Source organism: Xenopus laevis, chromosome 2L, assembly GCF_017654675.1.
Source record: "Xenopus laevis strain J_2021 chromosome 2L, Xenopus_laevis_v10.1, whole genome shotgun sequence".
NCBI lineage: Eukaryota > Metazoa > Chordata > Amphibia > Anura > Pipidae > Xenopus > Xenopus laevis.
Window position 1 is genome coordinate 136,157,744 of NC_054373.1, and position 23,683 is coordinate 136,181,426.

Genomic DNA, 23,683 nt, shown 5'->3' on the forward strand with positions numbered 1-23,683 from the left:
TGTGAAAAACTGGCGCTGCAAAGATTTGGGTACCCTTGTAATTTTGCTAATTTGAATGTATGTAACTGCTCATTACTGATTACTGGCAACACCAAATTGGTTGGATTAGCTCATTAAGCCTTGAATTAATAGGCAGGTGTATCCAATCATGAGAAAAGGTATTTATGGTGGCCAATTGCAAATTGTGCATATGTTTGACTCTCCTCTGAAGAGTGACAGCATGGGAGCCTCAAAGCATCTCTCAAAAGATCTGAAAACAAAGATTCAGTATCATGGCTTAGGGGAAGGCTACAAAAGCTATCTCAGGGGTTTAAACTGTCCATTTCAACTGTAAGGAATGTAATCAGGAAATGGGAGGCCACAGGCACAGTTGCTGTAAAACCCAGGTCTGGTCGGCCAAGAAAAATACAGCATCCGCTCATACAGAGGATTGTGAGAATGGTTACAGACAACCCAAAGATTACCTCCAAAGACCTGCAAGAACATCTTTCTGCAGATGTTGTATCTGTACAATTCTGCGCAATTTGCACAAAGAACATATTTATGGCAGGGTGATGAGAAAAAAGCCCTTTCTGTATTCACGCCACAAACAGTCACTTGTTATGCAAAAGCTCATTTAGACAAGCCACAGTCATTGTGGAACAAAGTGCTTTGGACTGATGAGACAAAAATTTAGTTATTTGGTCATAACAAAAAGAGCTTTGTATTGCATGAGAAGAACACCGCATTCCAAGAAAAACACCTGCTACCTACTGTCAAATTTGGTGGAGGTTCCATCATGCTGTGGGGCTGTGTGGCTAGTTCAGGGACTGGTACCCTTTTTAAAGTCTAAGGTCGGATGAATTCAACCCAATATCAACAAATTCTTCAGGATAATGTTCAAGCATCAGTCACGATTAAGTTACGCAGAGGTTGGATATCCCAACAAAACAATGACCCAAAATACACTTGGAAATCTACAAAGGCATTTGCAGAGTGAGAAGTTCTGGAATGGCCGTTGCAGTCCCCCGACTTTTAATACCATCGAAAATCTATGGGATGTTTTGTAGCAGGCAGCCATCAAATTTAATTGAACTGGAGAGATTTTTTTATGGACGAATGGTCAAAAATACCGCCATCCAGAATCCAAACACTCATCAAAGGCTATAGGAGGAGTCTAGAGGCTGTTACATTTGCAAAAGGAGGCTCAACTAAGTATTGATGTAATATCTCTGTTGGGGTGCCCAAATGTATGCACCTGTCTAATTTTGTTATATTACATAGTGCATATTTTCCAATGACTGCATATAAAGGCTGTGAAATATAATAGTTATTATTATTCTTTATGCAGCACTAAGGTAGCCATTTCCATCCGTGCCTCTCTGTGATCATGTACTCCTGTAGTAACTCATATATTTCATCTAAAATCTTTGTTTATCTAACTATTTCCGTTTTCAGTTGTTGTATTGTACTTGATGTTGTGTTATGCTTTTCCCTGCATGTTCTCATAAACCACTCTCTAAAAGCACTACTGATGGCTCTTCAGTATGTCTAGCAACATTGTCAAGAAGTGTGAAGAAGAGATTTGAAATTCTGTGCATATATCAAGCACCCCTTGGGAAAGTAGTTCATCCTGCTGTAGGAAAAAAAACAAATTAATTTAAGCTCAGTGTAGGTACCTAGCCTTTTCAAACAAATTGAATTGAGGTAAAGGCCTTTTTGCTGCACCTTGAAATTCACACTGACATACATGCTTGAATTTGATTATGAAATGCTTGAAGGCATACAGCTTGTTCATTATTAAACTACGGAAACAGAATGGCAATACCGAAATATGTGATTTTCCAAAGTGTATTTCTTCAATATATTTTTGATTTGCTATTTAAAACTAAACATCTGTAGAGAACCAAATTATATGTTTTCTCAAATCTTCTGAGTGATGTGATTTCTCTTTGTTTAAGAGGCAGGTTATAGTTATTTCTTTTCCTTATGTTTAATGTTTTCGCATTAAAATGCAGTAGAGAAGTACTCTAGTTTGCAGAAGTATCTACAGTTTGTTTTAGGTATAACTTTTATACATATAATCTTTATACATAATAAAAGAACTGTCTATGTTTAATAGTTATTACACCTCCTCCAAAGAGCAAACAATAAGTCCTAAGCCTGAGTGCAGTCCATGCTTGTATACAACGGGGCACAGTAGAAATCTGCACTCATAGATAAGACTTATTATGAATCCAACAGCTTTATCTAGTCTAGCCTTTGTCACAGTCCTAGAGTGCAATAAGCAAATCCGTTAAATTTCTGGAAAAGCACTAGACAAGTAGACAAATGCACCAAAATGAACAAATTCAAAAACAGAAAATAAAGATAAGTTAAACATTGTGCATGAGATACAAGTCCAACTAATTGACACAAGTGTAACAACTGATACAAAACTAGAAATATAACAAAATTAACACAGGCAGATTTATCAGTTTTCAAATTTGATGAAAACACGACAAAACACAACTTTTTGATGCAACTGTATTTTTAGTCACATACAAGGCATTTCACATTGCGCCATTCATTTTCAATGAGGCTTAAAATATAGAATGTTTAATAAACTGGCGGGGGGGATAGAAATATAAAGTTGCTTGAGACAATTTATTCTGACTTTTATTGAAACTCTCTTTTTACTTGTTGAGTTTTTCTGCATTTTTTTTTCTGTGATCAACTGTGGTTTTTAAAGGACAAGTCTACCCCGGAATCTTAAAAGTTTAGCCTACCTATATACATTTAAGACGCACCTCCTATTCAGCTGAATGTGTAGTGGCTTTCCTGTAGCAATATTCTGCATTTAAACATTTCAGCAAGGAGTATAAGGCACCATAATGTCTCGTTCACACTCACAGATCAAGACCGTGATTCTGTGCATAACTTGGTATCCAGGAATAGAGCATATTGCATAAAGATGCAAGTAGAACAGTCCTTTCATTTCACTTCAATTGTGCGCAATAGATCCCATAAAACACTGGAGCATCCAGGGTAAACAAGTGGGGGCATATTAGTGCATGTGCAGATGGAGCTTGATGGCCATCTTTCCTACATTGTTAAAAGGCAATATGGCGGCCGCAGTTCTACCTGGGGAGAGTTTTGATGCTAAAGTAAACATTATTTGGAGAAAAATCATTGATTAGGAAGAGGATAAGGGGGTCTAAAAGTGGCCATAGAGGTAACAATTAAGATCTTTCTTGGAAAAGATCTTTCCAGCAAAGATTGTTTGTTTCAATACACACGTGTAGAGCTGAATAGTCCGATATACAGGTAGAAACAATAGAATTCTACCTGTATTTGACGATTTAGCACTAACAATGGCCGATGTTTGTGTGCCTTCAAAGGCACCTGATCAAAATTTTCCATCCAGCCCTATCGACGAGCCAACCAATATCCAAGTCTTCTGCTGATATCGGTTGGCTCTTTTCCCACCATACACGCACCGAATATCATGCGAAAATTAGTTTCTTATGCTATTATCTGTGCTTCTATGTCCACCTTAACAGATAGAGAAACGCTGTAAAGATATTTAAATATCCTTTAAAGATATTTGTCCTTTTTTTGCTGTTTTCTTGGTAAAAATCTCAATTTCTGATTAATCTGCCCTCTTGTAATTAATGGCTCATTAAAATTTAGCTTCATTTTCTGAATTGCATGGGCTGAGCCAGAGAAGGAAAGAGGAGCCTGCAATTTTAGTGCTGGTGAAAGGAGCAGAGGCACAGAAAGGAGCAGCAGTCCCAGAAAACTATATTGGCAGACAGGGTTAAGTTTAAAGTCTAGCTGATTAAATCTATAGCTTGACTTTGAATTCCCTGAAGCTGCCCACTGCAGTGCTGTTTTAGCCTGATGGTAAAGAAGCTCTGTTTGTCACAGATGCTAAAGACAAACTGTGGCCAGAAAAATAAAGCTTGTGTAAAAAATTATGGTCTGAAATTTTGCACTAGTTCTACAAGTGCTTATTTTCCTGTTGTTTGATATACTGTTTTTTTTCCCTCCACAGCTGGGTTGAAAGCTTCGGACATGATGGATTAGGATTGTTACTTGATATTTTGGAAAGGATGGTGAATGGAAAAAGGTATGTTCTTCTCTTCGCCTGGTGGATATTTGACTATACTAGAATATTACTGTCCATAGACTATGTTTTTGCCTCATATCTATATTAAAAAAGAGGCTATTCGAAATAAAGTTTAAAGCTGAACACATTAAGAAGGTTATTAACTAATGAATGCAAAGTGTTGTCCTTCTCATAATAAAAGAAAGAGAGGGATCATTTCCAGAGCTTAGTTTTTGTTTTCAAATTAGAACTGTCCATCCTAAGGGTAAAGAGCAGGAGGTAGTTATTGTAAAAATGAATTCATAAACCAAATCCAATCAAGAGAAAAGTTAAATGTAAAATATAAATATGTTACCCTATTAAGGAATTGCGCATACACTGCTCTAAAGAGGTTTACACAGAAATAGCTGAAAGCCGTGTCCTCATATTTTTTCTGTACCTTTACTTTTTGCTGACAAAATGTATTTGTTTTATCTGAACAGATCAAAACAAATCTTTTCAGTGTTAGGCTAATGTCAACCACAGAATTTTCTCAGCCTGTGAAAGATGCTGAAATGACCTGCTGCAGCTCCCTGCCTGAAAACAGTGTTTGGGAGTAGCTCCTACGTGTGATTGTACACTGTCCGTTTTCTGCCAGAAACCTGTCTGGGTCTGTTGCAGGCCATATCTGTTTTTGTCTCTGTTGGTTTTTTTCTAATGACCAGGAAAAAACGATGATATTACGAATGATATTAGCCGTAATATGTTCAATCAGAATATATCACGCTAAATAATACAGCTCCTCTAACATTTATTTTATGCTTGTGTTACTGGACACAGGTTTCCTTAAAGATTTGATGAATATTCTCTAAATTAAAAGACCATATTTTTTCTTTCTACATTATCTGCTTTAGACTGGATGCTTTGAATTGCCAGTTAGCACATTAAACAAACCAGTATACTCTATAAATGCATTTAGGTATACAGGGCAAATAAAAGTTATCGATGAGTGGTGATGAACAATAGACTTGGTTAAGAATTGACCCCTGTCCCTCTCAAATCTGAATAGTTATGGATGACATCTCTTAGTGTTGGGATTCAATGTTGATGGCTTCCATCTTGAGTCCTTCACAATAGGCATACAGACATTATTGGCTGTATTCGGGACCATTTTGCTCTATCACCAGAATTGACATGGCCTTTGCCTCGGTCTCTCTGCATACAAGGGCTGTATGTCCATCTACAACTGACCCATTGGTCAATATTGAATGTTAAGATTAAACCCCTAGAGATTGCAAGTATCTGAAGTCCTAACCATGCATAATGGGTGACTTCAATTATCTAGATATTGACTGGGGTAATGGGGTTGCCAAGACAGAAAAAGCTAGTAGGTTTGTAAATATGCTGAATGACAACCTACTAGGAATAACTCTTTTGGACCATGTAATAACTAATAATACTGAACTCATCTCTAGCATTTGTGTGGGTGAGCATTTTGGGAATATTGATCATAACATGGTCTCCTTTGAGATTCTGTTGCAGAAGCAATTCTATAAGGGAGTGACTAAAACACTAAATTTCAGACAAGCAAACTTTGACAGTATAAGGGCATCTCTGCAACATATTAAGTGGGAAATGCTTTTCATGGGGTTAACACAGAGCAAAAATGGGAAGTCTTTAAAATGCTGCTTAATAAATATACATGTCAGTGTGTTCCCCTTGTAAGCAAGGAACGTTGTTGCAAAGCAAAACCTTTTTGGTTCAATAGAAGTGTTAAGGTGGCCATAGACGCAAAGTTCCGCTTGTTTGACAACATCGCCAAACGAGCGGATATTTCCCTGATATGCCATTAATGAGCATGGCTATATCGGGGGTAATCTGATTGATCGGCCGTATGGCCAAACTATCTGATTACGATGCGCAATGGGCTCCGGCGGGATCGGTCAGGTCAAAATCAACCCGGACGGAAGATGTAGGCACACGCCACACACTATCCGAAAATCCTCGATTCGTACAATAGGATCTGTGTGTCTATGGCTACCTTTAGTGTTGAGATGGATAAGAAAAGACATTCTCTTAAGGCTTTCGAGTTACCTGAGATAGCCAAATCATTGTTTTGGAGGCCATTAAATCATGCAAAAAAGCTATCAAGCAAGCTAATATCGATTTGGAAAAGTATATTGCAGCAAGCAGTAAAAAGAATCCAAAATTATTTTTTAAATATTTAATTTGTGAAAAAATGAAGCAGGAAGGGGTGGGATGTTTAATATCAGAGGGGGTCAGCTGGTTGATCAAAACAAAAACAATAAAAAGCTCAGGTTCTGAACTCATATTTTTCATCTGTCTACACAAATGAGGAACCAGTTAATGAAGGTTTCCTTCTTAATAGTACCAATTCTAGTAATACAACTAATAATGCATGGTTCACACATAAGGAAATTCAAAAGAGACTAGAACATGTTAAGATAAATAAAGGTCCGGTGTCAGATGGTATTCATCCCAGGGTACTTAGCGAGCTTAGCGCTGTGATTGCCAAACCTCTTTACTTAATTTTTTCAGGATTCATTGAGGTCTGGCATAGTGCGTTAATAAATAAGATACTGGACTTCATAGCAAATCATAATACTATGAGTTTGTGCCAGCATGGTTTTATGCGTAATAGATCTTGGCAAAGTAACTTAATTTCTTTTTATGTGAAGGTAAGCAGGGACCTCAATTCTGGGATGGCAGTGGATGTGATTTACTTAGACTTTGCTTAAGTATTTGATACAGTGCCACACAGAATGTTACTGGTTAAATTAAGGAATGTTGGCCTGGAACATAGTATTTGTACCTGGATAGAGAACTGGCTAAAAGATATACTCCAAAGAGTGGTGGTAAATGGAACATTTTCTAATTGGACCAGTGTTGTTAGTGGTGTACCGCAGGGCTCTGTACTAGGTCCCTTTAAATTATTTATTTAGATCAAATTGGGAGCAGAAGTAGTAAATACTATTAATAAGCATGTTGGAGACCTCTAGTGACCAAAAAGAGGCAAAACCACAATCTCAATAATTTCTCCAAAACATGCTATTCAATAAAAAAATATATTTTATTCACATCAGTAGTTAAAAAACATGTATAGTAATCCCTCTAACGCCTAACGCGTTTCATGCTTACCCAGCACTTAGTCATAGGCAGAATCCCTTTAAATTATTTGCCTTCTGACTTTTTCTAACTTTCAAACAGAGTACCAACAACCTTGTTAAAGGAGAACTAAACCCTAAAAATGAATAGTGCTAAAAATGCCATGTTTATATACTGCACTTATTGCACCAGCCTTAAGTTTCAGCATCTCAATAGCAGCAATGATCCAGGACTTCAAACTTGTCACAGGGGGGTCACCATCTAGGAAAGTGTCTTCGACACCCACATGCTCGGTGGGCTCTGAGCAGCTGATGAAAAGCTAAGCTTAGGGGTCATCACAAATTATCAAGCAAAAAATGAAGTTGATCTGTAATATAAGCTGATATTACACGACTGATTAATAAATTCTGATGCTAATTTCACTGGTTTCTGTCCTGCGATGTAGTAATTATCCATATTAATTACTAATCAGCCTTATATTGTGACATTTATATTCTATGTGTACTGTATATTGTGAGTGGGTCCCTAAGCTCAGTAACTGACAGCACCATGGAACATGTGCAGTGGATCAGCAGAAAAGAAGATGGTGAGCTACTGGGGCATCTTTGGAGACACAGATCTTTACTGCTAAAGGACTGTGGTTGCCTGTGACTGTACAGAAGCACAAAACATAATGTACACCATTTCGAGCCTACTTCTTTAGTTTAACTTCCCTTGTTCCTTGCTTTTGTCACTGTAATTCTGGTGAGGTACTCCATGTAACATATCTTAAGAGGATTCAACTTCCTGGGTTTAAAGTAAAGGTTTTAAGGGTACCAATTTGCTTGTTAACCTCAGACCCTGGACCAGATCTCCATTCTGGGGTAATATTCTATCACCACGCACTTGTACACTCTGAGTGGTACGCAGAAGGGTAAACAGAATTTTACTCTACTTTACGTTACACTACTTTATAATTTTACACACTGCCCAGGGATCCCTTGCAGCTACCTTTGTGTTTTTCAGCGAATAGGCTATGAGGTTAACTATTATAAACACTGGTGAGGTGCTTAACAAATCCCTTCTCTTTTGACAAAGCATTGACCTGATACAGGTCTGCCATCAAAGCAATACCATTATGCACAAAGGTTTTAAGAATTTTAACTTTAATGGGAATAGTAGTTAAAGTCTAACATGAGCTTCAGCTCATAGAGATAAAAAAAAAGCTTTTCTAAATAGGATGAATTCAAAATGATGTGCCTTTTACTATTCAGCAACCCACCCCCATCAACAATATGTCTCTCTTCATGCAGGAGTCACTGTCAGATTTTCGTTGACAGTTAGGTCTAATACATTATTTGGGGGAGCGGCCACGAAGATTTATTGAGGATGGAACTATCTGTTCTAAATAAAAACACATTTCAACACAAATCTTGCAAAAAGAGAGTGAAACAGTTTGTTTCAATATATCTTCTAGACAAATAAAGCCCCCCATTACAAATGTTTTAGGCATAAGCCTCATAACAGAGTAACAGACATGAAAAACTTGTTGTATTAGCTCTAGTATAGGTCAATCTAAAAACAACTGGACTTGCTGAGTAATCAATGAAGACGTTTCACTACTCATCCGAGCAGCTTCTTCAGTTCAACTGACTGGTGTGGGAAGTTCTCGGCATATAAACTCTTCCACTAATCCATTTACAATGGCACATTGTAACTCTTCAAAGAGGTGACATCTGAAGAAATTCACAGAGGTGTTGATTCTGTGTAGTTGTGATAGGATTATCCAATGTGTCATGCAACTCCTAGATACAAGTGTTAATTGTGAGAGTTGCATGAATGGATGTGTGAAGTGTTCTGAATCCGCCGGGGTACGGATGTTAGAACAGCATTGTATGTAGCAGACAGGTGGTGTCTGCTACATACTCTCACAAGTAACACCTGTATCTAGGAGTTGCATCCTATCACAACTACACAGAATCAACACCTCTGTGAATTTCTTCAGATGTCACCTCTTTGAAGAGTTACAATGTGCCATTGTAAATGGATTAGTGGAAGAGTTTATATGCCGAGAATTTCCCACACCAGTCAGTTGAACTGAAGAAGCTGCTCGGATGAGTAGTGAAACGTCTTCATTGATTACTCAGCAAGTCCAGTTGTTTTTAGATTGACCTATACTAGATATACTATGACCTGGATGAATGAAAATCTTCATAGTCAATTTGTTGTATTAGCATTTAACTGTAACTCTAAGAATAGTAGAGTATGTAATACTCATCCTAATTAACCATTAGACGGGTCTTCCAGAAGCATCCAGAAAAGAAAATAGGCTTGCTCCACAAATGACATCCTTACCAGCCTTCGTACTGTTCCCCGTTAACTGTCACCTAAGGTACATGATTTTCTAAAGCAATGGCAGATATAATTAAATAAATGTATTTTATGCAAGTCTCTGGGCACTAGTGGTATTCTTAACAGCTGCTTTATAATGAACTTAGTCACTTGGCTCAAAATGATAAGCTGCCTATGTGCAGGCATGTTACATGAAGAGGTAGTTCACCTTTAAGTTAACATTTAGTATGTTATAGAATGGCATACTCTTAGCAACATTTCAATTGGGCTGAATTTTATTTTAGTTTCTGAATTATTTGCACCAATTTACCAATTTCCACCTCTTAAATGGGGTTAATACTTTTATTAGTTAGTCTATATATTCCCCTTTCTATTCATATTCTAGGCTCTCATTTAAGCTGCTGTCTGGTTGTTAGGTAAATCAGGCCCTACAGTAGCTGCTGAAATTGCGAAGTAGAGAGCTGATAAACAAAAACGCTACTTAATTCAAAAAACACAAAAATAAAAATATGAAGACTAAAAACATTTTCATAATATCCCTGTCTGCATCATACTTAAAGTGAAGTTAAAATTGAACTACGCCTTTTAAGAAATGTTTTAAGAAGATTACTGAAATTACCTGATTTTTAGAATTTGTACAGTTTTTACTACTATCATGATATCTAATGAAAGGAAGTTGTTGCCAAGACCAAAACACCACATATTTCTCTTCCATATAAATGAATAATAAAAAAGCAGAAAATACATTTTGCATATAGTGGTCAGACTGGTGTAATCTTCTTGCTGAGCTGCACTGGGGTCCTGCTCCTGAAAAAGTTGTACTGCGAGACTGGTTTGGAGGACATATACATTCCACCTCTGTTAGCCGTATGAGAAAATTGTTGCTTGCTGCTTTCAAAAACTAAATTTCTTCCTATAGAAAAAACATTAGCACTTCAGTTCAAAATGCTTTCAATGCAAAACTCAAAGGCTTATATTTGTTAAATCTTTTTAAAAACTTCTGATTTTTGTATCTCCTTTTGTATAGTGTCCTATTACTATTCTTTCTTAATAAGCACAGACGATTTACTGGTATTAAACAGCTTGGTTTAATAGCCAAACTGTGTTTTTCTGCTCACGTTATTAGCTTTGCCATCCGGAGAACTGAAACTTTCCTACTGAGCCCGATAGTCCTAAAAGTGAGGATAAAATTGTTTTTAAAAATATATGGTTTTAGCCTTTTCATCACTCATACTTTAAATGCTTTCCTCTCCCTGTTTTTTTCCTGAATAAGTCCCAAAGTGACCAATTGCAGAAGGTTTGGCTGGTTTTGCTTCAGACTTCCGTAATCCTTTAAATCTCAGCTACAATTTCTAAAACCTATCTTTGACCTAACACTCCTGTTTCAGATTGTGCAGAGACTTGAGAACGTTATATGTAAAATAAATTCCTCAGCTGGAAAAATGTGCAGCTTTCTTATATTATTATGTTAACATCTTGTTAGCAGTGCTGCCTTAGAGAGTTGCAATCCAGGGGTTGACAATAGCTAGGGCACTATCTGCAAAATGTATTATTATTATTACCTTTTATTTATATAGTGTTGAGATATTCCACAGTGCTTTACTGAGAATATACATTATTCACATTGGTCCCTGCCCCAGTGAAGCTTGTGACCTAAGGTCCCTATCATATTTACATACACACTACAGGCAATTTTATCAGGAGCCAATTAACCTGCACATATGTTTTTGGAGTGCCCAGAGAAAACCAAGCTCTAGTTGTACTCTGCAGCAAAGCCACTTTAGCATCACTTTGGTATGCTAGAGATAGACAACACATCTGTCGTCAACAATAAGTGGGTACTGGGTGGAAAAAAATAGTTTCAGTATTCAAGTACAGCGTAAGATAAGGATGCTTCAGTTTCCCAAGCAGCAAGCATGTGGTATTGGGGGGAAATACACATTGGGTAATATGAGTGCACTTGCTGACACGTCATTCTAAAACATTTTGGAAAATCAGAAATGCTCTGTTCACATCCTAACCTAAAACATATAAACCTGTCAATAATATGTCCAGGACAGTATCCAATAAGGTAATTCAGTACCTATGATATTAGCCCACAACTTGCACTCACACTGAGAGGTGTAGATATAGGCAACACTGGATTGGTGCCTGATTGTAAGTGTTCCTTAGAAGTTCCAGGATGATCATCTGTCTGTTCTGAAGATGAATAGTTTGCTTTCTTCCTTCTAAAATGTAGACGCAGGGCATTGCAAAAATGATTGAAGGAAAATGTTTATCAAAAACATTAATAACCCCTTATGGATTTTAATCATAGTTACATTGTTAAGGTGGTTGACCAAAGACAATCAACTAATTATTGAACTACCTATGCTACTTCAAATGAAAGGTCTATTCCTGTAGTTTAAATGGGGTGGCCTCTGGTGTATTGATCCTTTTTGTGAGAAAAACATCACATCATATTGGGAACCTATACAGAGGCAAAATTATGTTTTCATCCTTTAATGCCCTTTTTACACAAAACAGGACTTATTTGCTCTAGTAGCCACACGATGACACTGTCTGGAATTAGACAACATATCTACAAACATCCCAAGATCTTTCTCAGTTAAGGGAACTCCCAACACACTACAATTGAGTGTATAACTGACATTTATATTATTTCTCCTAAAATGCATTTTTCATTGGACCTAATTTTCCAGTTGCTGCCCAGTTTTACAATTTAGTCAAATCACTTTGCAGCATCCTGCATAGAACCTATAGTTCCGCACAATTTTGTATCATCATCATCATCATCATCAAAAATAGAAACAGTACTTACAATGCCCTCCTCCAGGTCATTAATAAACAAACAAAAAAAAAACCAAAGGACCAAGGACACAGCCCTGTGGTACTTCCATAACAACACTGGTCCAGTTAGAAAATGTTCCATTTACCACCACGGTAATCTATTCTTCAGCCATTTTTCTATCCAAGTACTAATTCTAGGCCAATACTCCTTAATTTAACCATTAACCTTCTGTGTGGGGCTTTATAAAAAGCTTTAACAAAGTCTAAGCAGATCACATTCACTGCCTTCCCGAGTCATGGTTCTTGCTCAGCCCACCCAATAATTTGTCTACCTGATCAACCACCAGCACCACAAAGACTGCAAACTTTTCGGTTGTAGCGATCCGGACAACAGATTAACCTATCCACTTTCCAAATAATTTATTCCCCTATACCCACAATCTGTTTAAGCCTGGCTTTGTTTTCCTCGCCACCACTACTAGAAAAACTGGTCTCCCGGCTGTTGGAAAGATCAGCCTCATCTAAAACGGAGTTCACACTCCCATCTTTTTCACACAATATGGCAATTTTGTTGGAATGCACAAATCCTTGAGTAGCCAACACTAGATTTTGTAACCCAGCTGACTGCCTCATCATCCTGCAGCTGTTTGCCTCCACCCACACTATCTGACCCGGCTTGGTCCTGCACTTGAGCATGAGACTCTTCTTAAGTTTGTCAATTGACTGCATTGTTGAATTTAGTTGCTGTAGGGCTCTAATATGAACCTCTAAAGTGGCAATTTGCTCACATCTGCCACATAGACAGGCAGAGAGTCAGACCTTCAATCTTGCTGGCACTCATTATAGTTACAGTGAAAAAAACAGGAAACAATAATTAGAATATATAGCAAACATTTTATCCTATTAACTAATTTTTGTTTGAAACTCCTGTGTTTTTAACTCCACTTACAAAGTCCCAACTAACTTCTGTGTTTGTAACTCCACTTGGAGAGTCCCCACTTAAAGAGCACTCGCGTAAAGAACAAGTGTCACTGGAGTTGCAGGGGTTCTATACGGTCTGTTCAGGTGCAACTAATCAAACCCCACCAGCCTCAACGTGAGGAATATTTAACTTCAAAGTAAAGCAGTTTCTGGCAAACTTTCTGTAAGCACAATAGCACACCAAATTTTGGTCTTTAGCACCTAAGACAGAAAAAAACTTTTTAAAAAAATTAAACCACAGTAGTTAAACCTGCAAATATTTCTTTTAAATAACATTTGATAAAAAAAATAAAAAAAAATACTTTCAGGGGAACTACTGTCATTCGCTGTCATTACATTTTTCAACTGGTTATAGAGAAACATTTATCATAGGGTGGTGTTCTAATGAAGCTGACATTATTAAAATGCTAAAAAGACACCAGAAAATAATTTCGTAATACAATCTTAAAGGAGAGCTGTTGTGTGATTGGAAGTAAATCACAGTAAAAGCTTGTGTTAAAATAAATAATTTCTTCAATATGATTATTTGTTTTCTTACCATTTTTAAGTTAAGGGACTATTTTACAGTGTCTCCAAACCTTCCCTACCATCCTGCTGCCAACTTGCCAAGACTTACTTAATTTGATGGACAGGTAACTTCAAGTCTGCTAGCCAATAATGGGAGTGCTTGCCTTGACCAGTAGCTACACCTCTCTCATTCTGGGCTAGATTTATCTCCTGACATCATCAGTGAGGGACCTCTGTGCCTTAAAAACTGCTGCCAAAATGTGCCTCATTCAATTTCTCTCACTTATTGCTTATGACTCAAGGAGGTCATCAAACAATAGCTGTCATTTAAGAGCATCTGGAAAGATCAGCAAAAGATAATTTAAAGAAATAACCAAGCAGACCTAAGCCCCCCGACCCAAATAAAATAAAGCAAGATGTTTAGGTTGGAGTTCTTATTTTTATCCTCTCCAATTAGATGACTTGTTTAGTCTTGCATATTGTAATCAGAGAAAATATGTTCAGTTGTTGACAAATGTGCCTTATTGTATGAAAATATGCAATTGTCTCGAAGCTAATCAGATTAATTATCCCTTCTTTTAAATTCTATTTAGAACTGAAAAAATAGAAAAAAGGATTCAACACAAAGCCATTCAGTGCATTAAGGCATTCATGAACAATAAGGTAATTCAATTTGTTCTATAGTGTGCATTTTTTCAAAGTATATAGCTTTTTATATTACTTAATAATATACTTCATACCTCTATTCTATTCTTTTGAAGAAAAATGCATATACGTATTTCTTTAAATGCTTAAAAGATGTGCTTACCGTTAATAAGCTTTTTCAAATTTTTTTTGTTCAGGTTTATTTTTAATATGCAAAAACTAAGTAGTTATAATAAAAAAGATTCTCATTGACTAATCTTGGGTATGGTGAGATTAGTCAATATAATGAAAAAAAGTAACCTGTCTTTTTTTTCCCCACTTTGATCGACTGGATTGTCCCTGTAGCCTTACTGATATCTGTATGTTCGGGAAAAGTATGCACAAGCCTATGCTGTTGCATTGGTCAAGAGGGGCCAAGTTCTCAAGAGTCTATTTGCATCATAAAGAGAAACTTCACCCAAAATGTTTTTGCATAATTAATGAAAATTTAATTTTGACCAGCTTTCCAATTTACATTCATTATAAAAAAAACATATATTTAAATGGTTTTAAAGTTAATTAAATGTTATTGCAATTGAAAGCCATATTTATTTAACCATTTCTCTTCTATGCGCTTTTACCCGGGTTTTACTCTGTTCAGACCTTTTACATATAAATACATTTTCTTATATTATGCAAAAAAAAATCAAGCAATACATCTTTCCTCTTAACTAAGTGTCTAATGTGGCAATATGTCACCACGCTTTAGGTAGAAAACCTGTAATGCTATTGAATTCATCCATCTACCATTAATACATATTGCCTGTGATGGTGCAAAATAGTCATGGGAATAATTGCTGATAAATTGGTATTTGTACCATGCACTTTTGCTATAGGTGATGCATGGCACAGCTATGCCTTTTTTTTAATAGTGATATAGTTTCATGGGCACTGATATGCTTGTTTTCGTAGTAATTCCTGTTACATGATTCAGTTCCTGCTTTTGTTTATTTCAGTATGGATTGGAAAGAATCCTGGGAGAAGAAAGAAGTCTATCCTTATTGGCTAAAGCCATGGACCCTAAGCAGGCTAACATGATGACTGATGTTGTGAAATTATTATCTGCCATATGCATTGTCGGGGAGGAAAATACGTAAGTATTCAAAATACTTAACTTAAGCTGATGTTTTCAAGAAGAGAAGAAAGCATAAAATGAGAATATATCTGTTAAACCTGAAAAAATCTGTGTGTTTGTAAGTACATATGTTTAAAAGTATCCAGACACCTAACATCTCATTCCAAACCAAGGGTATTAGTATGAAGTTGGTGCTATAGCAGTCTCTACTACAATAATGTTTTTATTGTTATTGGCAGTTTAGCTTCTGATGACCCATAAAAACCTCATGCTCCCTACAAACATCTTGTTCTAGCAATTCTTCCTGAGACAGGTTGTATCTTAGCAGTGAGTGATACAGCTCAGGACATGTTTTAGACAGTGTTTAGGTGCTGTTTTCTAAATAATTTGCATATATGTGCATAAATATACACCCATAGATTTGGACAATTTTCATTTAAGCCACATCTCTAGTAATATGAATGTATGGTCTTTTAGTGAGTTTGGTTATTGATGAGATGCATTTGGTATGCGTCCGATATTCTTACTGGTTCTAACAGTATCATTTTCAAGGTTTTTTTTCTAATGGTTACAAGTTAATGTGTTCTCATCAATAACAATTACAGTGTAATTGCTTTCCCTCATCTGGGAGATATGCAACCATCACATGGTAAGATGTTTTCTCTGAAAAGTGAATTAATTATGTCTTGTTTGGTACTGTATCTCTTACAGGACAGAAGTACACTGTTAACATGCAATAAATATTTCTTCTCACTTCTGTTGGAAAGTGAATTGGGATTTCTTCCTTTCTTTGTTCCTAACCATCTGCTTCGGTTGATTTAATTAGATTTAGTGAATTTATGAAGAATACTGAAACAAGATGATAACAAACAATGCTGTCATCATAAACTTTGCTATGTCCTTGCAGCAATCTGCTAAGTTACACTTTTTTAGTGTTCCAAATTGATTTGGAATTTTCTGTTGGTTGTTTGTTACAATGACGTTTTTATCACCCAGCAAGATGTATTTTGTTTCCTTCTAGTCTTGAAAAAGTTTTGGAAGCCATAACTGCTGCTGCAGAAGAAAGGGGAATTATCAGATTTAGCCCAATCGTTGGAGGTCTGCATCATAATTTGATCCAGCTACAGGTTTGTTTAATGTTACTTATTTATTCATGACCAAATATGTTTTTGATTAAAGCACAGCTAATATCCATGTTCTTTAAATATTGTTATACAATAATCTGAGTTGTTGGTATCCCTAAAAGCTGAGAATTGTAGCCAGTACACTATTCTACAGCTTCATAACTTGTGACTGCTAACCTTTTACTCACTTTAGTGGACTACCAAAATTTGGGGAAAAAAAGCTATACATTTTTTGAAATCCTTATTATTAAATCCTATTCTATTTTAGTAGCTATATTTTCTGTATGAATAGCTGTACTTAAAAAGTAATAATAACATTTAATGTTTATTTATAATTAGCAGTTTTTCTTTTATTAAAGTAATACTAACATTCACATGTGTACAGGAAAATCCTTTCATTATCACTGAAAAGCCAACTGACACTATCTTTATAGTCTATACCTTGCTAACCCCATGTCCCTCTATTATATGTCAGCCAGTGACGCTTTGGGGGTTATTTATCAAAGTCCGAATTTATCTAAATATTTTCTGCTACATACTCCGATCAAATCCGATCAGATTTATACTTTTAATTGTTATTACATTTTCCAGAAAATTTGCTTTGTGGAAAAAAAACAAAAAACGATTTTCACGATTTTTTCAGATTTTCTCATCGGATTTTCACGAATTTCACTTTTTTTTGTGGAATTTCTCAGGGTTTAATAAATTCCAAAAAAATAGTGATTTTTTAAAGGTCAGATTTTATTTAAAAAAAAATAAATCAAATTTTTTGTGATTTTTGCATTCAGAGTTTAGTAAATAAACCCCTTTAAGTTCTACTGCAGCAGTGACTATCAATTTAGGAATGGGAAACTTAACTTAATGTGGTGTTTACAATGGCCTGTAGGTGTCACTGTGCACAAGAGTTATACTGTGTATACATAGTACTTTCTATACTGCTTAAAGCTTTAGAGTTGAAGCTACTGTTGAAGTGTTATGGCTGCATGAACCTGCTAATAAAGCACTGTTATACTCTACTCCTCCTCGGCTACCAAAATATAAAATGGTGATGAGATGTCTCTTCTAGCTCTGCAACAGCCTGCACCTTTACTCCCAAACCAGGTCCAGACTGAGAATTAAAATAGGCTCTGGCATTTTAGGTACACAGAGGCCCCAACAGCCCTCACAGAGGCCCCAACAGCCCCCACAGACAACAGCCCCCACAGAGGCCCCAACAGCCCCCACAGAGGCCCCAAACAGCCCCCACCAGCCCACTAAATACTGACTTTCTATGGTACCTTATAGCAGCCCCTCTGGCATTTGCCAGAACTCACAGATTGCCAGTCCGGGCCTGTCCCAAACCCTAGTGAGCCTACCATACCTTTTACTGCTTGGATCCGTATGTTTGAAAATTACATTATTGCTGCTGACCAAGGGGAGATTTCTGCTGCTAGAACGCGTGCTTTACTTATTCACTGCCTGGGAGCAGAGGGCAGCGTATATTCTCTATACATTACCTGATGAGACTTATGAAACTGCTCTTACTGCTATAAAGAACTTTTTCGTGCCAATCGTTAATGTGGTTGCTGAAAGATATAAATTCCGCCAATGTGGACAACATAATGGCGAATCCACAGAACAATTTGTAGCAGCTTTGAGAGAGCTGGTTGTTAACTATGAATTTGGGAATCTAACAGATGAAATGCTAAGAGACCAAATAGTGGAAAAAACAAACTCCCCTCGCATTAGAAAGAGGCTGCTCCTAGAGCATGATTTAACCCTTGCAAAGGCTATTACAGTTGCTAGCTAAATTGAAACAGCGGTGGCTGAGGCTAAAACTCTGTCAGGGAACTGCTGGGAATGTACAGACTGTGAAATCAGCACTGTGGCCTAATAATGCACAGTCACAGGCAAAATACAGTGCTAAGGAAAGGAATTCACTGCAAAACCGAGCAGCAAAGACAAATTAAAAATACTGCTTCCGCTGTGGTTCAATACAACACACTGCAAATTATGATACATGTCCTGCAAAAGCTGTACAGTGCCGCAAATGCAAAAAAGTAGGACATTTTGCTAAGATCTGCCGTAGTTCTGCTAAAGATGTTCATGAAGTCACTGCTTCAAATGTTAAGGTATTAAGTGTGGATAAAGCCGATGCGTTTATTCCAGACAAGTTTATATGCACTGTCAATGTCAATACTGCTTCTGCTGACAAGGGCCACTCCATTAACTTGATGCTTGATACAGGTTCAGCTGTTTCTATACTACCAAAGGATGTTTTCTTGAAATACTTTGCAAAATATCCACTTGTTGCACCTGCCCTGAGACTGGTCAGTTACTTAATGGATCCAATCCCTGTGCTTGGTTGCTTGCCAGTGACTGTACAATTTGAATCAGATACTGCTATATGTGATTGTTACATTGTGAATAAAGCTGGCCATAGACGCAAAGATCCAATCGTACGAATCGTGGATTCGTACGATTTTCGGACCATGTGTGGAGAGACCCGACATTTTTCGTCCGTCGGAGATCGGTAGTTTGGTCGATCGGACAGGTTAGAAAATTTCTGTCGCCTGCCGATAATATCTCTGCGTGTATTGCCGATCGTACGATTTTCAGAGGGAGACTGTCACTAGTGTTGTCAGACATAAGTATCGTACGATTGCTGTCAGGGGCAGAACATTGGGTGATCTGTTCTTATTTGATCGGAATGGTAAAGACTTTGATCTGAATGGTTAGTGGAGGGTCGGGAGATGGGAAAGTCCGATCGTACGTTGATTCGTACGATCGGATCTTTGCGTCTATGGCCAGCTTAAGGGTACTGCTATACTTGGTAGGGATCTCTTTGCTGCATTAAACCTACAATTAGTTGATGGTATCATTACTACAGCACCAGTGCCTTCCATACAGCCTTTGTCTAAAATTTCACCACAAAGCAACACTTCACTGGGCTGTACAAAGAACTTTGTACACCAAGTTAAGTTGAAACCATATGTAAAACCAGTATGCCAGAAATTGAAGTGATTGCCCTTCTCTATAAGGAGACTGTCTCACAGGAACTAAAGAAACTGGTAGAGCAAGTTGTGATTGAAAAATCAGAATCCTCAGAATGGGGCTCACCAATTGTTGTAACAATGAAGAAAACTGGAGGTATTGTGTTGATCTCGGTGAACCTAATAAAGCAGTTGTTATGGATAATCATCCCTTGCCACACATAGAGGAAATATTTTCAGATCTCAGAGAAGCAAAATTCCTTTCTACCCTGGATCTTCAGACTGCTTATCTTCAAGTTTTACTGCACGAGGAAAGCAGAGACACCCACGATGGTTAGTTTCGGTTCAAGCATGTACCTTATGGACTGGCTTCAGCACCAAGATGTCTTCTATAATCCATGACATACCTGGCGTAGAATGCTACCTGGATGATCTAATTGTTTACGTTCCAACTATGGATCTTCATGACAAGTACTGTACCTGAAAAATTTTCTGAAATGCATTGATTCTGCAGGGCTGAAACTGAACCTTTCCAAATGCCACTTCAGACAAACTCAGCTGTCATTTCTGGGTCATATCATTTGTTGTTATATTTGTACCTCTATGACCTCGTACGTAAAGCAAAACCACGAAATAGTGCAAGTTCAAATACAATGAGGTAGTTTATTGTGTCCAAAATACAAGACAATAGGTTTTGCCTGGGGAAACAGTCGTGTGTCACCTGGGTGGTACCTGAATGCTTTCCAAGGATACTCCCATATAACATAAGTTTATATACCCATTTTGATGTCATAGATGGGGGTGATAACAAATGTGAGTATGCCAATACCATACATAGTCTGACTCCTCCTTGTACAATTAATGTCTAAATGATTTACTTAGTCTTACATGTTAACAAAGGAATGTGGTAACATACTGTGCCTAGCTCCAACGGTCCACAGCCTCGCAATCAGCTATCGGCTAACCAAGGCCATTGTGGTATTTCAAGTAATTTGAGCAGCACTTCAGCAAGAAGGGGCCCCAACAGACAGACTGGCGTTATGCTGACACTCTGGAATTTAAGAAACAGAGTGATGATCTTTTGTTTGTATGGCCTAGTATAAGCTATATGATTGACCATTGTCCACAGTAGACCATTAATCCATCCTGCCTTGGGCCTTATAGCGTTATGGCGTCGTAGGGAGCGGGGGTGACAAATATCAACCCTCTGACACTAGCCATTCGTCCGTCATAGGAATTGGACCGTTCCCGATATATTTTTATAATAACACATTTCACAAGATGGATTACTGCCTAACCCTGACCATGTCAACGCTGTTACACAAGCACCTACTCCATCTGATTTCCAGACCTTACGAGCTTTCTTAGGTCTTACTTCATGGTTTTCCAAGTTTATTCCCAACTATGCTTCAGTTGTGGAGCCACTTAGAGCACTACTACGTGGAACTTTAAGTCTGGTGTGGTTCAGAGACTTTGAAATAGTGTAAAGGCTAATCGTGAACAGTCCAGCGCTAGCTTTATTTTATCCTGTACTACCCACTATGGTTACTACAGATGCTTCAGGCTATGGTGTTGGTGCAGTTCTCACACAGATCCATGCTTAGCATACAGAGAAAACATTTGCATCCAGAACACTTGCAGAGGCAGAGCGTAAGTATTCAACTGTTGAAAAAGAAGCTCTAGCATGTGTTTGGGCAACAGAAAAATGGAGAACCTAGCAATGGGGTAGAGAATTTACTTTAGGAACTGATCATAGCCCTTTAACTACACTGCTTACAAAAAAGGGACTAGGAAGAGCTGGAATGTGTATAGCTAGATGGTTAGCAAGGCTACTGAATTTCAACTACAAAATGCAATACAAACCAGATTTGAAAATGTTACTGCTGATTGTTTGTCACATTTAACTTTACCTGCAGCTTCTGATACACTAGATGAGGACATTAAAGTTGTAGCATTGACTGATTTACTATCATCTACGGTTACAGCTGCTGATTTTAAGCAAGCTTGCCTCACATGTCCAATTCAAGTAAAACTACGTGACATCTTACAAAGCAAATGGCCAAATGCTGAGAAGAAACTCAGTCCTGATCTTCAACCTTACTACAGGATTAGACATGAAGTGTCCTTCGTAGTTGGCTATGTTGTCCGTGGAGCTCACCGTTTACTGGTACCAGAGACCTTGCGAGAAAAGCTAATACAACTTGCTCAGGAGAGTCATCAAGGAATTGTATGTACAAAACAAAGACTAGGAGAACTATACTGGTGGCCAGCAATGGATTTGTTACTAGTCAGAATCATGACAAAACAGCTGTCACACATACACCACCACTTCAGCCAGTACCATTCCCTTATTCCGCATGGGAAAAACTTGCTATTGGTATTGTGGGTCCTTTTACAGATGCTCCTATAGACTGTAGATTTGCTATAGACTATTACAGTAAATGGCCCGAAATTGCATTTGTTTCTCATATAACATCAGCTACAGTAATAACATTTTTGTCTACAGTCTTCAGCAGAGAAGGTAATCCGAAGGAGTTAATATCAGACAACAGACCACAGTTTGTTTCATCTGAGTTTGACTTCTTTCTGAGAGAGAGGAATATTGTGCATCGGAAATCTTCAATGTATTACCCGTAAGCAAATGGAGAAATTGAGCGATTCAACAGAAGTCTGAAAGAAGCACTACTGACAGCAAATCTTACTGGGAAATCTTGGAAAGCGTTTACAACAGAGTTCCTACATAACTACAGAGCAACATGCCATGCAACAACCCAATCATCTCCAGCTGAATTATTACATGGCAGACAGATGCGCACTAAGTTACATGTTGCAGACATCAACCTTCCACAAAATACTGTGCCTACAAAATCATCTACTGCTGACATTGTCAAACGTCAACAAGCCAAATGCAAGGCTTGGTGCAAGAGAAGTACACTTTCAGCCTGGATCTTTAGTCAGAATTAAGAAACCAGGAATACTGAAACAAGGACAATCTAAATTTACTACACCACTTGAAGTGAGACGCCAGCAAGGACCATACACTTATGAACTGTCTGATGGACGCATATGGAATGCAAGTTTTCTTGCACCTGTTAGATATGACTTTGGAGAAGCTCCATTTGATGAAGGACATTGTCCTACTCCTGATTCCAACTGCAATAGACCTGAAGAAAGTGAACCTATAAGGCATACTGAGAGAATCAGAAAACTACCTGCATGGACAAAGGACTATGTGATGTGAATAATGTATAATATTGCTTTAAGATGCTATTGTTTATTACAATTGACCACATGCTTTCCTACTATAGGGGGAATATGTGGTGTTTACAATGGCCTGTAGGTGTTACTCTGTACATTCTGTGACCTGTCCACCAGGTGTATTACGTCATACTGGTAATTCTAGACTAATCCATTTAGCATGACCTCTGCCACAAGCAGCAACATTAAAATAGAGGTAAAATAAGAAAATACTCCTCTTATGCCCCTTTTTGTTAGAAATAACAGCAAGGACTTTCCACTAAGCTTTCCCCTAGATGGGCACCCCCCATCAGATGGGGCTATACTAGACGAACTAAACAGTTTGGCCCATTAGAGTTAACCTAAACACGCATTCCCTATAGATGAAGGGAATATGAATCCCTTTCTGAGGCCTTGTCTGGGGGTGGTAAACAGATGAACAGCGTCTTATGATCAAGGTTCTATTGGAAATAATTCACAGACCGCACTTAGTACACTAAGCATGCTTTATCAACAGTGAGATTCGTAAAACAATCAAGAATGCATCAATCATCAATAAATCAGCAAAACAATCAAGAATGCATCAATCATCAATAAATCCGCAAAAAATCAAGAATGCATTATTATCTCCACCAAGCGGCTGGAAGATCCCGTTTCAGTCTGCAGAGAGGTCTCAAGCGGGAATCAAAGGCCCTGGGCAGTGTACTCCACAGGAGAGATCTCCGCCACAAAATAGAGACCCCCCCAGTTTTATATGCTCAAAAACAATGAGCTCATACATTAAACCACTTGGTCAACAACATATCTT

At 37.6% G+C, this 23,683-nt stretch overlaps 1 protein-coding gene across 5 annotated transcripts in view; it reads left to right on the plus strand.

Moving 5' to 3' along the window:
- diaph3.L (diaphanous related formin 3 L homeolog) overlaps positions 1–23,683 on the plus strand; it is a 302,953-nt gene that overhangs the window by 85,691 nt on the left and 193,579 nt on the right. For all 5 annotated transcript variants that reach the window (XM_018247296.2, XM_018247297.2, XM_018247299.2 and 2 more), the window contains 4 exons: positions 4,016–4,090; positions 14,377–14,446; positions 15,424–15,560; positions 16,564–16,669. In XM_018247296.2, coding sequence (XP_018102785.1) covers positions 4,016–4,090; positions 14,377–14,446; positions 15,424–15,560; positions 16,564–16,669 — 388 coding nt within the window. The remainder of the gene's footprint in view (positions 1–4,015; positions 4,091–14,376; positions 14,447–15,423; positions 15,561–16,563; positions 16,670–23,683) is intronic.